The 14,994-nt window shown below is 47.2% G+C and overlaps 1 protein-coding gene across 8 annotated transcripts in view; it reads left to right on the top strand.

Moving 5' to 3' along the window:
* Positions 1–289: 289 nt before the first annotated feature.
* BEND7 (BEN domain containing 7) overlaps positions 290–14,994 on the top strand; it is a 77,330-nt gene continuing 62,625 nt past the window's right edge. For 5 of the 8 annotated variants that reach the window (XM_061178382.1, XM_061178373.1, XM_061178358.1 and 2 more), the window contains exons 1-2: positions 290–381; positions 2,648–2,731. In XM_061178382.1, coding sequence (XP_061034365.1) covers positions 321–381; positions 2,648–2,731 — 145 coding nt within the window. In that variant the 5' untranslated portion in view covers positions 290–320. Of the gene's footprint in view, positions 382–684; positions 960–2,647; positions 2,732–14,994 lie in introns of those variants that run through there. The other 3 variants (XM_061178403.1, XM_061178393.1, XM_061178387.1) reach the window with 3 other exon arrangements.

A 14,994-nucleotide genomic window follows, 5' to 3' on the forward strand; every position in this document is an offset into this window, starting at 1 on the left:
GCCGGGGTCGGGGGGCGCGCTGAGCGGCGGCCAGGAGGGGGCAACTTCTCCCGGGAGAGCGCCTCCCGCCGGGCCCCGCCGGCCGCAGCCCCCGGCGGGCTCGAGTGGTTTTTCCCTTGCCTGTGCCTCCCCCCTGCGGATCCAAGAGACGGACCTAGGTCCCCGCGCTCCCGCTGCCGGGTGACAAGAGCCAGCGCCGCCGCCGCCGCCGCCGCCGCCGCCGCCTCGGCCGCCGCTCCCTCCGTCCCTCCGCCCGGCCGGCCGGCCGCTCCCGGCCGCAGCCCCTGCCCTGCCCTGCCCGCCCGCCCGCCCGCCGCACCATGGAGTTCTCGGAGAGGAAGCGGAGCAGGAAATCCCAGAGCTTCAAACTGGTGAGCCGAGGTAAGCGGCGGGCCGGGCCGGGCCGGGCGGGGGGCGTGCGGGCGGCGGAGCGAGGACTTGGCGCCGCGTAAACAGCCCCCGGCCCCTTGCCCGTCGCCCGGGCCGCGCAGCCAACTCCCGGGGGGCCGGGGCTCCCGGGACCCCCCGGCCCCCTCCCGAGGGGGGGCTGCGGCCGCCCACGCCGGGCGGCGAGGAAAGTTGTGCCGGGGGGAGGCAGGATGTGATTCCGCGTAAACAAGTCGGAGGGCACATCAGGAAATTAGCAAACAATGACACTTGGGGCGCGGAGAGCCTTCTTTGGTATTCCACTCCTGTGGCTCGGCGGCGGGGTGGGGCAGGACGCCTCTCCATCAGGCCGTGCGGACACCAACCCGGACCAGTGCTTGTGGTGGGTTGGGGGTCGGTGTGTTTTTCAACCCCCAAAGAGGACGAAGAAAGGTGCTGGTGGCGTTTGGAAGATGGAGAAAGACGCTCGTTAGGTGTCCAAGCCCAAATAAGAATTGTTGACATTCAGCATCTTTTCTGGGTACGTTATTTGGCCTGGAAAGGTGTTTTCGAATTGATCACTTATCCGTCAGGTAAGTATCATTAAAAAAAAAAAAAAAAAAAATCCAGCCGACCCTTGACGATTTAACAGGTGTACACCGCAGTCTCTGGGCTTGGGTTTATTTCATCAGGCGAGGGGAAAGTTGAATAGTCCTGCCTGTGGTCAGTGACTTGTTAAGAGTCTCTGTTTTTCCTGATGTGACTTGGAAAAACGTTGAGAACTTAAGGGCAGACGTAAAAATGTGTCTATCAAAATGCATCGTGTCACCTTAAATTAGAGGCAGGTGACTTTTTTCTCCCCATCATGTCACAAGTCCCAATACTGAGTTTAGAATGATCCTGTTTAAGTATCGCCTTTGAATCAGCTTCAAGTCACAACCAAACCAGAGAACCTGTCCACTTTGGTCCTCTGTTGTTTTATCTAGCATGGGCATCAGAGCAGAGAGCGAGGCGATCGTGTTAACAACCTGGAGAAGTCCCATGTAAGCTGATGAAAATTAGAGGGCAATTGCAATTTCCAGCTAAGCTGAGCTAACTATGATGCAGTCAGTAAAGCCTGCTTTGGGTTACTCTGAAAATGTTTTGATTATAGGCATTTTGGAGATCTACTCCTGTTTCCTCCGATTGAGCTTGGATACTGTTTAATGAAAAAAGCCTGAAGTAGTTTTACGTATTCAAAATATTTGGCTTTTCCTTGTCTCTACATACATTTTTTTCTCCCAGCAGTGTTGATTGCTCAGTCATTTGTACTTTAAAAGTCCCTCCATATTTGACTGGCCTGTTGGTCTATCTGATTCATTCTGGAATGTAGGCTGCTTTCTTATTTATGACCTCAGGGAACCTACTACTTTATCGTAAAAGTGAGAGGAGTTTTGTAGACCTTGTCCTGGGAGGTCTAAGGCCCCAAAAAGGGAATCGCTGTTAACAAGGGACCTAGTCTAGTTTCTTACCTAAGCGATCCTACTTTTTAGAAACAGACAACTGCCAAAGCACAATAGCCTCTATAGAGAAGCTTGTAAAATACTGTGTCTTAAAGTTTGACTGACATAGCAAGTTTGTTTTTTTCCTTTTTTTAAAAAAAATTATGGGTCTGATTTTTCTCTCTGCTCTGCAGGTGCACTTTTAGAACATAAACGGTTGCATATTAAAGTGCAGTAGCTGAATGCAAGACTCACTTTCTTATCCAAATTATACTATACTTGAAATAACAAATCAGTATTTTTCATATGTGCTTGCCTGTAAGCTGCTCAAAGGTTGAGGTTTTTCTGGGTAAACTGAGAGTACCAGGTAACTCTAAAGCATACTATTCATCTACTCATGAAAATGGGTTGTAGAGATAAATTTGGCATCTTCCCCTGGCCTATGATTGGGCAAGGTTCTTTCTATTCCTTGTAAACATACTTGTCATTTGGAAGAAAAGAAGCCTCGTATGTAATTGGCATCTGTGGGCCAAATTTCCTGTGAAAACTGTGTGATCAAGCAGAGCTGTTTTCTAAAGTCAAAGTAATAATTTCAAGTCTGTGTACTTCTCCAGAGTAAGCAAAGTTGTAGGGATGACCAGTGACTACAAATTCTGTGATTAACCGAGTTCTCGAAAATTATATTTATAAATTAAAGTATAGCTTATACCTACTATGTATAATGAGATGCTAGCCTTTCTTGCTTATTCATATCTTGTAGGTCATTAGAATTCTAATTTTTCGTTGTCTTCTCACCCCAGATTATCACCATGAGGTCTATAAGATCTCAGAATTCAGCACCGATGTTAATGGGGAGGCCAAAGAGACACAACCCACTTTTTTAGGTAGGTTCTTATATCAATTAATTTCTCAGCAAAACAGCATGGCCATTTGCAATTAGAGAGAAGGAAAAAAAAAAGATTGTGCCACAATGGGAAATGTCTGCCATTGCTTAATGTATGACATTCTTTTCAAGACCTTTTATTTTACAGATTGCCAATATATCCCTTATTAACATTGCTAAAAGTTGTAATTTCAGACATAAATGTTTATTAGTGTCTACACACAGTGCTAATTATCACTCACACCCAGAGCCAGATGCTGACCGTGCAGTTTTGTGGCTCTGCGTTCACCCCATTTACATTGCATATTCACTGGCATGCTTCACTGGCAATAGTTTGTGTAATTGGGGTATTACATCTTTGACATCTGGGTAACAGAAATTCAATTTCCAAGAAGCTGCTATTTGTTTGGTTTTGCCTCTGCCTTGGGTGGGATAGAGGATTAATATGCTGTCTGATGATAATGTCCCTTCACCTCTGTGGCCTGGTTGCTAATCCTGCCATGACAAAATTAAATTAACTCTCCAGCCAAAAAGCGGAAGGAAAAGAAAAGTGTGATTGTCCGCTGAACCACCTCTTGATAGCACTAGCGATCACGGAGCCACTCCTCATCTGTCTGGCTTTGTGTTCATTTCACACCAGCATCGGTGGTCAGAGAGAAGAGCCAGGCTTTGCTCTCCCCACCCTCCTTCGCAGCTCACCCCAGGGCCAAGCAGAGCAAAGCAGCATCTTGGAGGCCATCTGACAAGAGTAGCTGCGTGATGGATGAGTAGGTCCCCCAAGATGATGCCCCTCTTTCCAAGTGTGGTTTTTGGTGCACATACTGTACCTGAGGGGCCTTGCCCGTGCAGTTTGTTATTTGCAGACTATGAGCCAAAAATTAAACGATTTAGGATTTTGCCACGAAGAATGAAGTACCCGTGAGGTTGGAGTGGAGGGTACATCGTGGCACTTGGCCTTCGCCTTGCCCATCCCCAATACCTCCTCGAGCCCCAGGGGCAGGGTGAGAGCTGGGTGCCGCACACGAGGAAACAGAACACGGGAGACGGTCCTGGCAAGAGCCATTGAAAGCAAGGGCCAGAATGGCCGTATCTCTGGGGAGAGTTGATGGGTCTTAAGGAAGCAGGATGCGTGCTCAGACCCAATGTACTGTCAATTAAAACAACGAGGACGCCAGGCAGCGGGGCGTTCTCACTCTTTTGCTTTGAGGAAGAGCAAGGGTGGGTTGCAAAGGACCAAGAAGTCAAACAGATAATGAGTAGAGGTAAAAGGGGAGGGAAATAATGGCATTTCTTCCACAAGTGAGCACCAAAGGCATGTGAATCTTGCCATCCAGGCAGAGAGCATGACTGAGGCCAGCACTGTTCTTGGCACCTGTTTACTGTTCAGAGGTCTAGAACCCAAAACGTTCACAGTCAAGCGAAACGCTAAGACCCAGCAGGAGGACATTCCTGGCTTGTACTCTCTTCAGTTCCTTCAACTTACTCAGAATCCTGTATTTGCAGTTCCCTAAACTCGATCGGTTGGAATTCTATATATCAAAGCACCACTCGATCTAAGCATTTGAAAGGAAGAACTTGCCTATTAGTAGAAAAACGTACATTTGTCATAAAAAAGAACATCACATCCTTGGTTTCGTTCATCTCCAACAAAGCAGGCTTTTCCCCCCTTTCTGCTCCCTACTTGGAAAATGGTGAGGGCGCTATACAGTAGGTGGATTCTGGGTACGAGAGAGTGAAGGATGCAGAGCAGGAAGATGGTAAAAGGTAAACTCTCCACGGGGCAGGCCTGGCTTCGTTTTTCCTAGCGCGAGTCCAGGAAGATAAGAGACCATCAGTGAAAGGCCAGGCTTGGGATAAGTTTCTCAGTTGCTGGTCAGGGAGGCCTTCGACATCAAGAGACAAAAGACGGACCAGCATGAAAATGCCTGCGTTCTTCTCAGTCTTCTGCTCCTTCTGGGAAAAGTGTGACATGGTTCCCAAAGAACATTGCTCTTTTGTGATCTTCAGGTCAGTTTGGGAAAAAAAAAAAAAAATAAGTGGACGCGCAAATGATGACGCAAACCTGATTTCTAGAGTAATTGAGAATAGTTACTGATAGCATATGAGAATCAGAATTCTGTTGTTGACAGTGTAATAAAGTGGACTTTTATTTAGGTAATAGTTCTTATTCACAAATGTAAATCACGTTTCTTTTGTAAATGGCTTGAGTCTACCCATAATATTACTCATCATGGCGCAGAATTCTGCGTGAGGTCTGTGACATCCAAGGGAGTTTGTTAGCAAAATAGCAGAACTGTTTCACCTATAACGCATTCCTCAAACATGGCCCTCGGGATGCTGTATGGGATCTTCTGTGTTCAAACGTACATATGTGTCATCTTTGATACTATCTGCGCCTATAAGATTACAGTTCATGTCTCAGGGAAAGAGAACGCTCCAGAATCTGGCAGAGGTTCTCACCTCAAATCAATTTCCTCGGCATATTTTCAGGCTGTTGATTCATGCAGCACATCCAGCGAGGTAGGATAGCTCAATGGTGTGAATGGCTTGGCTGAGCGCTTTGGGCGTTCCTCCCACATTTTTAACTTGATAACAGGATCCGAAGAGGTTACTTTACCCTGTGGACGTTGGCTTTGTCAGGTTGGCTGTGATGGGCCGCTATAAAGATTGGGTCACTATTTTGGAGAAAAACAACTTAATTCGTTTTGATCAATTCAACAGGTGTTTTTTTGAGAATATATGACGAACTCAGCACTTTTCTAGAGTGGCAGTGGGGTCAGGGGAAACCAAAGAAGTGGATAGGACAGGGACCCTTCTCTCAAGGATTAAAATCCAGTTGGGGTGATAGGACAAATTCAGGACACAGTGAAGGAGCAAAATTCAGTCCGCCGTAACAGCTGCGGTTGTCTGAGTGCTTGCTCTGTGCCCAGCATCGAGTCGAGTACTTGACGTGAAGGATCTCATTTACTCCTCAGAGCAAATCTGTGAGAGTTATCACCATCCCTGTTTTTGTAGATGAGACTTAGAGGTGTCAGGTGGGCTGCCACAGGTCTCCCAAGGGACAAGCGCCATAGCTGGGACCCCACGCAGGTCCACCTGAGCTGGAAACACCCCATAGCACGCACAGCGTGTGGGCGTGATAAATCACAAATGTGAACCTTCAGGGCAATGCGCAAAAGCAGAGCTGGAAGGGAAGGATCACATTCAGGGTCGGGTGGAAAGCTCTGGAAGGGGGAGATCTTGAACTAGGGGAGGATTTGGGTAGGCAGAGGGGAGTTGGAGAAGGTTCCAGGTGGGAGGGGTGATGTGAGTCTCGGCAGAGGGCCAAGCATCACCGTCATCGGACTTTAAGTGCCAGGTGCACTTTGTAGTTTGGCCAGCGCTGGCGCATCTGTCATCCCATGACTCTTACAGTGGACCCGTGCGGTGGGCTGGGCGGTGTTGTTATTCCCATTCCCCAGAGGAAGAAACTGAAGCTCAGAGTTGAGTGACTTGCTCATAAGCAGCAGAACTGGAGTAAACCCAGGTCTCCTGTCCAAAGATCCTTTGCCTCCGCCTGGTTGAGCCGGGCAAATCCCAAGGATCATCGGAGAGACCTCAGCTGGCAGCAAGGCACTTTTAGGAAGTATTTTAATGAGACAATGAACTTACTATTCATAACTATAATACAAACATTTCATAAAATCTCTTTTTATATTTGGATTTTGTTCTAGATTTACTATTATAATAGATAAATATGAAACATGTCTATTTTTCAGGTGTCTGGTCCATTTATTCATTTAGATATTTATTGCACTCCAATTATGTGTCAGGCCCTGGTCTCGTTGTTCTTTTTAATATTCAGTCTGTGACACAACTTTCAGGAGATGAAGCTCAGGGTGCAGTAGCCAAGCCAAGTGAGCTGGGTCTAGATCTCTGATATTTTGAATCTCTTTTCAATGGCTTTCTTGATGACAGCGGCCTCTACCAGGGTCCCCAGAGTCTCGAAATTCTCTTCGGGTTAGAAATGCAGCCAACAAGAGTAGGTGTCATTCATCGAGTTTGCTGTGTGTCAGGTACCATGCTAAGAACTTTGTTTTTTGTTCTTTGGTTTTTTTTGGCCACACCGCACGGCTTGCGGGATCTTAGTTCCCTGGTCAGGGATTGAACCCGGGGCCACGGTGGCAGTGAAAGCACCGAGTCCTAACTACTGGACCTCCCTGGGAGTCCCCATGCTAAGAACTTTGTTATCCCATTATTTGTCCCATAAAAGATATTATTATTTCCACTTCACAGATGAGGAATTTGAGGATTTCACAAAGTAACTCAGTGACAGAACCAGGATACAAACCAGGGTCTGTCTGTCTCCAAAACCGTGCCCTTAACCACGGGAAAGGCTCGTTCAAATGAACTCCTGGCTGGGACCCCAATATGTACAGAAGTGGAAGAAGAGTGGGGCAGCCAGGAGCAGGCAGAAGAAGCCCAGAGCACCGTGTCCCATGTCCCACCCTCCTCTGCCGGCCTCTGCAGAACTGTCAGGGTGCCCTCATCACTGTGTAAAAGCCTCTTGTCCAGATGGTTTCCGAGAATTCCTGCAGCACTGAAAGTATATCTGGTTCTACCGTGGGTCCAAAAATGGCTTCAAAAACAAGAGCAAGCAAAGTCAAATTTGAGAGCCTCTTGAGGAGACCTAAACACTGATGGCTTCTTTCAATATAAGTGCACATAAGTACATGTGCTTCTGTAGCTGTGGGTGCAGACTTAGTTGTCCTTGGAGAGCACTTACTTTACTGCCTGAAGTTCTGGAGCTTTTGCTGCTAGGCCTGTCTCATACTTCCATTAATCACTGAGTTAATATCATAACCATACCATGAGGTAGGTGTTATGTCCCTTAGACAAATGGGAAGCTGAGCTCAGAGATGACAGTGACCTGCCCGAGGTCACACAGGAATTAGTAGCTGGCCCCGCTTTAAATCGGGTGCTTTGACATCTAGTTCTGTCCTCTTTTCCTTAAGCCAGAGCGGCCTGTCCTCCCCGTCCCCTTCTGCTCACACGAGCTGATCTTAGTATGTAATTCATTATTCTCTCCCCTGCTCAGAGGCTTAACTGCCTTCTCATGGATTCTAGGGCCAAGGTGAAATCCCTTAACTGAGTCCTGAGTATCCACAGTCTGCCCCTAATCTGCATCACCATCTTCGACTTTGATGTGACTTACCTCCCTGGAACCCAATTGCCCCCCCAGCAAAGTAGGACCTCCAGGTGAGATAGGGGGGCCCACCACAGGTAGAAGGAAAGGGGGCGGCCAAAGGCTTGGGCGCGGGGAAGCCCAGGACCCATTTAGGAAGAAAGGAACTAAGGTTTGTTTAACATCCACCAAGGTCGGAAAACCCCAGCTTGAATCTCAGGTTAACAGTTCAGCACACCTCGGACAAGACTCTTGAGGGTTTCCTTTATCTTCCATAATGAAATACTGGTGGTGGTCCTGGGTTTCCTTTATCTTCCGTAGTGCAATACTGGTGGTGGTCCTGAGCCCCTCATCAGATGCCCCGACAGCATGCAGGACGTCCTATACGGTGAAACACTTTTTCAAAGTAGATAATGCTGTATTCTTATTTTTATCCCCTTCTCCCTTCTCCTCTGACTTAGAGGTTATGCTTTCTTCTTGGACACCTCAGCACTAAATAGGAACACCGCTCTCCTATGGCACTTACCATGGACTGCCTAGTAGTTCCTCATTTTTGTACGTGCCTTTGCTGTGCTCCAGGTCACCCCAAACACTTCCCACGTTGAACTGTGGTCGTTTTTGCCCCATCTCTCCTCATGTACATTGGAGGATCACAGAGCAAGTGGCACCTGGATTCTGTCTTGAATCCTTTAGACCACTTAGCACAGCATTTTGTTTGATCACAGTCGGTACCCAAATTATCGGTACTCAAATCTGCGTTATCTCATTGCATGAGTATACTGGATACGGTTGCGTAGGACTCTGAAGATTTGCTTTAAAATATACTACCGTCTTGAGATTTTAGAGACAGTTAGTGAGCCAAAGATATGCCTCATTTAACCGAAGAAGCTTTGGTCATGTACTAAACTAGCGTAGAAATTGGGGATTTCTGATGTTGATGGGTGAGAGACAACTCGAAATATAATTTTTTTTTCAAATCTAGAAAAGACCAAAAAGGAGAGGAGCTCGCATATGAAAACAGCGGCATGTTGCAAACCCAAACTGAAAAATAACATATGTTCTGCTGGCTCTGTACTCCGCTGTGATCTTGGCACACCTTCATAAGGGGGCTGAAGACTGTCCTGTCCTGTTTGTAAGCCTGTGTTTAGAACTGATTGTCTGGTTCTCGGGCTCCACCTGCAGCAAGTTTTCCTACCTGGATTTAAGAAAATCCATGCATTAAGCAGCAGCAGACCTTGGTGAATGGCCCGTTTGGGAACCCTGCCCCGACCCCATCGCACAACTGCACGCACCTGTCTTTCTGTTTCTCATAAGAGCTCGGTGTGGTTCAGCAACCGCCGTATAAGTGAAACGTGTGATGGGTTGTGAGAGTTGGCTTTTCTAGTAACGATCACGACCGTATCACTAACACAAAGAAATCTTCATGAGGGACAGAATCTAAGAAGATGTCTTAACAATTAAGCCTCCCTGGTTCCCATGGGAATATGGATGTTTCCTTTTGGAGGAAAAGAGCACGGCCGTCGGAAGACTCTGGAACAGTGTGTTTCGCATCTCAAAGTTGAAAATAGATCTAGGACGTTTATGCAACAAGTCTGTTATTCTTGAAAGTAACAGATTATTGGAGAGAACACTACCTGGGAAGGAATGTTAGCGCAGTAGCAGGAGGCACGCCGGGACCTATGGTGACTGAGGCAGGGGGCACATGGAGGGCCCCTGGAGAATCCCCCCCTTGCCTGAACCTCCGGTTGTCTGTGGCTTTCAGATTAGGACCCAGATGACAGATAAGACGCTGCATGAACTGCCACCTGCCTGCCTCAAGCTTATTCCTGACACTGCCCTTCCCACCAAACCACTTCCCATTCCTGCAGCGGCCTCACTTCCCCTCTTTACCTCTTCGCCTCGGTGGCTGCACGGACCACCCCCTCTGCTGGCAACCCCGCACCTGCACCATGCTCCCTCCGCTTTGCTTGGCTCTCTCATCCCTAAAGCCTCCAAGCTGACTTCCTCCAGGCAGTCTTCTCTGATTTCCCCCCCCCTCCTTCCACAGCATCTCTACCAAAGCGAAGGCACTACCAGTTTACTTCTGTCTCGCCCCCCCGGGTTGGAAACTCCTTCATGGTCATCTCTGTGTCCCCACCACCCAGCACCACGCTGGTCATATCACAAACATCCACGGATGCTTGGCAAATGTGCCAGGAGCCCGATTTCAAATTAAAAATAAAGCAGCGAGATCAGCCATCTTGAAGCTTTATCATTCACCTCTTTTACCTCCCAGCTCCCGTCCTGGCTGCACGAGGTGAAAATCTACACATCCTCCTCAGTAGCTACCTGGACCTCACACGGCAGGAGTAACATACACCAACAGTGACAATGGAACAGTTACTTTTCATTACACATTTTTTTCCCTTTCTTACGAGGTTAACAGCAGGCCCCCCTTTTATTTATTTCTTTATTTTTGGCCGAGCCACATGACTTGCGGGATCTTAGTTCCCGGACCAGGGATCGAACCTGCGCCCCCTGCAGTGGAAGCGAGGAGTCTTAACCACTGGACCGCCAGGGAAGTCCCCAGGCCCCCTTTTAAAGTTTAACTTGGGAATAGGACACCCTGTGTGTATCCCAGCCCCCGCCCCCAGGGCCTCGCAGGCTTAAGCTGCACGGTGTGAAGGTGCCCCTGGAATATTGCAATACCGTGGGCTTGGCATCTGCTCTGCTGGTCCCTGCCTACAATCACCTCTACTAACTGCCTTGCCCGTGAGATCCTCTGTTGACCGCTTGAGTCTCAGCTTGAATTCCTGCAGGGCAAGACTTTGAGCTTCCTGTGTTCCCAGTGCACAATACCTGGCACCAAGTAGACTCTCGATCGCTAATTTTGGATAAATGAATGAGGACCATGTTAAGACATGTTAAAATGTAGTTTGCCGCCAGTTATCAGCTGATCCGAGTGGGACAGTTTGTTGAGCCGAGACGGTTTTCTTGGGCAGGACTGTCCTGTGCGTGGAAGGAGGTCTAGATCTCACTGTCTGAATGTCGGCAGTATAAATACACATGAAGGTCGGGAGCGTCCCACCCAGTCATTGTGATGATCAGAACTGCCCCCAGCACATGTGAGCCACAGCGTGGTCCTTAATAGGCCAGGGGTGTGGGGTCCTTTAGCTTTGAGTGGAGAAAAACTAGTGCATTGCCATAGACTGGATGCCCTTCCCTCGCCGTTCTCTCTCAGATGCCCGTATGAAGGGGGATAACAAATGCCAGAGGCTGTGATGGACCAATTCAGTTGCATCACCATCCTGAGAAGAGAGAGATCAAAGGGCACGTTCCGTTCAAGGTCAGGTTACTGTGCCTCCTTTCCGCACAAAGGACAGCTCATTGCCTGCATATTTGATCATATATTTTAAAACCATTAAGAAGTTTAGACAGATTTTCTTTCGAGATTCCAGACAATCAGTATCCTTGTAAATAAGAATCCATAAAATTGTTTTCTTAGTATTGCATTTTTTTCCCAGCATGTACAAATATATACTGTGTTATTTGAATTCCAAGGGTTTTACAATTTTTTTTTTCAACTTGGAAATCAAATTTTATATCTGAAAGGTTAATGGAGAAAACTAATTATGCTATCTGGTAACCAAATGTGTGATGAGACGTTTGTCTCTGTAATTAACAGCAAGGAACTTTTATAGTTTCATAAAATTGAATGCTACATAGAGTATTCTGTGAGCATTTGTTTGGGCGAGGTGTCCAAAACAGAGATGTTTATGGATGATATAAAGTTGAACTGAAATGTAATGCAGGTGTCTGCTGTGCATCTCACAGAATTTCTCATTGTTGAAATGGAAGCCAGAAGATTAATAACTTGACTTTGTCATGATAAAATAAGTAATGTGTTCTTGGAACAGTGGTATGGCACATAAGTTACTCAGTAATTCCAAGAATTTATTCTGTTCCAGGAATAATATCCTGAACAATTTATTTTTACAGAAAAAGTTGATGCAACATAATAGCCTACGAAGTTGCTTGTATGGTTAAAGGAATTATATCTCAAACGTGACTTCACACCCACACATAAAGTGTAGAGAACCCCACAGAAACGCAAGGTTAAGGCACACCTTGAAAGGAAGAAGTCAGGAGGTGCAAAAGTAAAGGTTCTTCTGTGAACATTAACTCATTCTCCTCGCACATATATAATTTTTTCAATTACTAGCAAGGCTTTAACGGGTACCTTAATAAACATCGTGTGGAATATGGCGGCCCAGCGTTTGCTGCAGGAGTGGGAGCTCTAGCCATCCCTGTGAACTGCTTAACTCTGCCCTGAAAGAGGGGGCAGTGCAGCCACGAGGGGCCCAGACCTAATCCATCTTCCTCTGGCTCCCTTCGGTCATTTTGGGTCACTCAGTCTTATCCTTTGTGAAATGGGGGAAACGGTGCCCTGTCTGTCGTCTTCGATAAACTAGGAAGGCGCTGAGGATGAGACGCGTTCCCTTGGCAGAGCTTTCATAAAAGACACGATTGACTCTAGGCACCAAGTGGCCTCATCTTGCAAACCCCACGCCCCACGGAAACCGGGAGAACTTCTGTCACAGATGCCACAGATGTTGGTTTACGCCTTGTACATCAGCAGTGTTTGGGGTTTTTTTTTTCCCCAGCTTCCCTCAACAGTAGCTTCCCAGCATAGCTGATACTAGAATTCACCCATTCCTGTAACCATTGGTAGGTCTTTATTGAGCAAATCTAGGAGATTTGACAGCCCACTAGGGTGTGACGGGAACACAGAACCAGGGGACCTCACCTGGGGAGTTAAGGGATGTGACCCTTGAGATGAGGACATTTAAGCAGAGAAAGACCTGAAGAGTAAGTATGGGGGTGGGGCCGAGGCTGTGAGCGGGCCAGGAAATGACAGGGCCCCAAGAGCCGAAGACCTTCCTTAGGGCTGATGCAGGGAGCCCTCTGGCCATCCAGGACAGTCGCTAATGGCATTCGGATTTAATTGTCCTGAAGTGAGGCCTGGGCGCTGGTATTTTGTCACAGTTGTCCAGGTGATTCTACTGTGTGTCAGACCCCAGAGCCGCCATCTAGAACAAGGGGAGACGTGGCAGGAGCCAAGGCTGGAGGAGCCCCCAGCACAAGCGCTGGCCTCCATCCCCAGGTGGCCGGCATCCCACCGAGGCAGGCCACGTGATGCGGTTTGCATTTCTGAAAGATCACCCTGGCTTCAGGATGGACGTGGCTGGGCGGGGAGCAGCGCTGAAGGCTTTTGGCCGTAGCCCCATTAGGTGGTAATGGGAGGCGAGTGGAAGGACTGAAGAGCAATCTAGAAGTTATAATAAGCAGGACTCGTGATTAATTGGCTGTGAGAGGGGAGGGATGGGAAATGAGGCCCAGGTTTCTGGCTTGGACAGCGGGTTGGTGCTATTTATTAAGGCTCGGGGATAGTCATCATAAAATACATTTTTGGATGTGATTTTAAGGTTGCTCTTGAAATATGCAAGTGGAGCCGTCCAGTGGGCAATTGGATATGTGGGCCTGGAGCCCCGAAGTGGGATCGGGCCCCCCACAGACAGATGGTCGCTGGAACCAGAGAGAGGCTGGGGGATCCAGGAAGTGTGCGGAGAGGGCCCCGGGGAAACTTGGCATTTAAGGCAGTGACCGTGACCTGTAAGTGCGTGGTGAAGTCAATTTAGCAGATTGTCACCAACAGGAACAAGAAGAAGAAGAGAAATAGAAAATATCAGAGTGTCTTGCAGGAAGGATAAATTCGTGAAACTTTGGTTTTCTTGCTGTGAATCACAATCAAAAAAGTTTGGAAGCCTCTGATTTAAGCTGTGGTTGCCTCACCCCTGGAGATTTCCCCTTGGCCTCACTCAGGGAAGGCGACCACTGCCAACCTCCAGGTGCCTTTGGGCCCAAAGTCATCAGAGTTTCTTGAGATTCTTGGAAGAGAAAGGTGCTGTGAATGTGATCCGTTTTCATCATCATTAACATTATTTACATTGAAGATGAGACTGTACGACAACATGTGTATTTAAGTTGGAATATTTTTAAAAATTTAAATGACTGAAGAAATATAATACCGCCAGTCCTTAATCTTGTTCATCTGTAACTGACCCATGGTGTAAATATGTGAATTAACATCTCAGTCAGGAGGGGGGATGTGTACTTCTGTACTAGCGTCCTTTTTGAGTTTTCCGTACAGTAGAGCAGAGGGTCAAGATTTCAGATTATATTGAAAAGGATTGTCTCTTTCCAGACAGTAAATTATGAACATTTTCTCTCATATTGAATGAAGGCAAGATTTTGGTTATGCTGCTCTAGGAAAATGGAAGCAGCCCTTGATCTACAATCTTGTTATATTTTTCCTGTGTGTATTATCAGCCTTCGAAGACTTTTGCTTTATGTTTCACAGAACCATGAACACAAAAAAATTCTTATTCTGCTTTTTCCAAGCTAAAATATTTGGCTTTTGTAGAACCAACAGGACTCACATGAACCATGTTTTGAATTTATAGGACACGTCTGAGCCTTCTTCTTTTAGTTTGAAATAGTACAACTAAGTTGGACTCCATAAAGATAGCTTAGTCCAAAGGTTTCATTGTTTCCACCATGTGTATTAAGATAAGTAGGAGGTTAAGGTGCTGACTAGTTCAAACAGCGCCCAGCGCAGGTCACAACAGCTTCCTGGATGCCACGCAGAGGGACTGTTTTGTGGATGGAGCCCTTCTTGCCATCCAGCTAGTTAGTTTCCCGAGAGTCTTAATAGAGCAGTGAGGCTCATGGACCTTGGAGTGTGGTGGGTCTCTAATTTCCAAACTCAGAGTCTCTGTTTTCTCCTGGGTAAGATGTATTCATAACATCCGAACCTCTTAGCTTGTAATCAGGATTAAGTGTAGGCAGCATGCTCGCCAGAGGGCCTGGTACATAGTAAGTGCTCCATAAATGGTAACTTTAACACTTTTCCCCCTAAGTACGTCCAAATTCCTTTAAAAAATACATGGCTTGTAATGAGCTTCAAAAGAAAGTCATCTTAGGCCTATACCCCAGGGGTTGCAAAATATGCCCCACCCAGGCCCCTCCTTCCTTGACTTTCTTTTGCTGCCGTCTCTGGC

This window comes from Eubalaena glacialis, chromosome 2 (genome assembly GCF_028564815.1).
Source record: "Eubalaena glacialis isolate mEubGla1 chromosome 2, mEubGla1.1.hap2.+ XY, whole genome shotgun sequence".
NCBI classification, from domain to species: Eukaryota; Metazoa; Chordata; class Mammalia; order Artiodactyla; family Balaenidae; genus Eubalaena; species Eubalaena glacialis.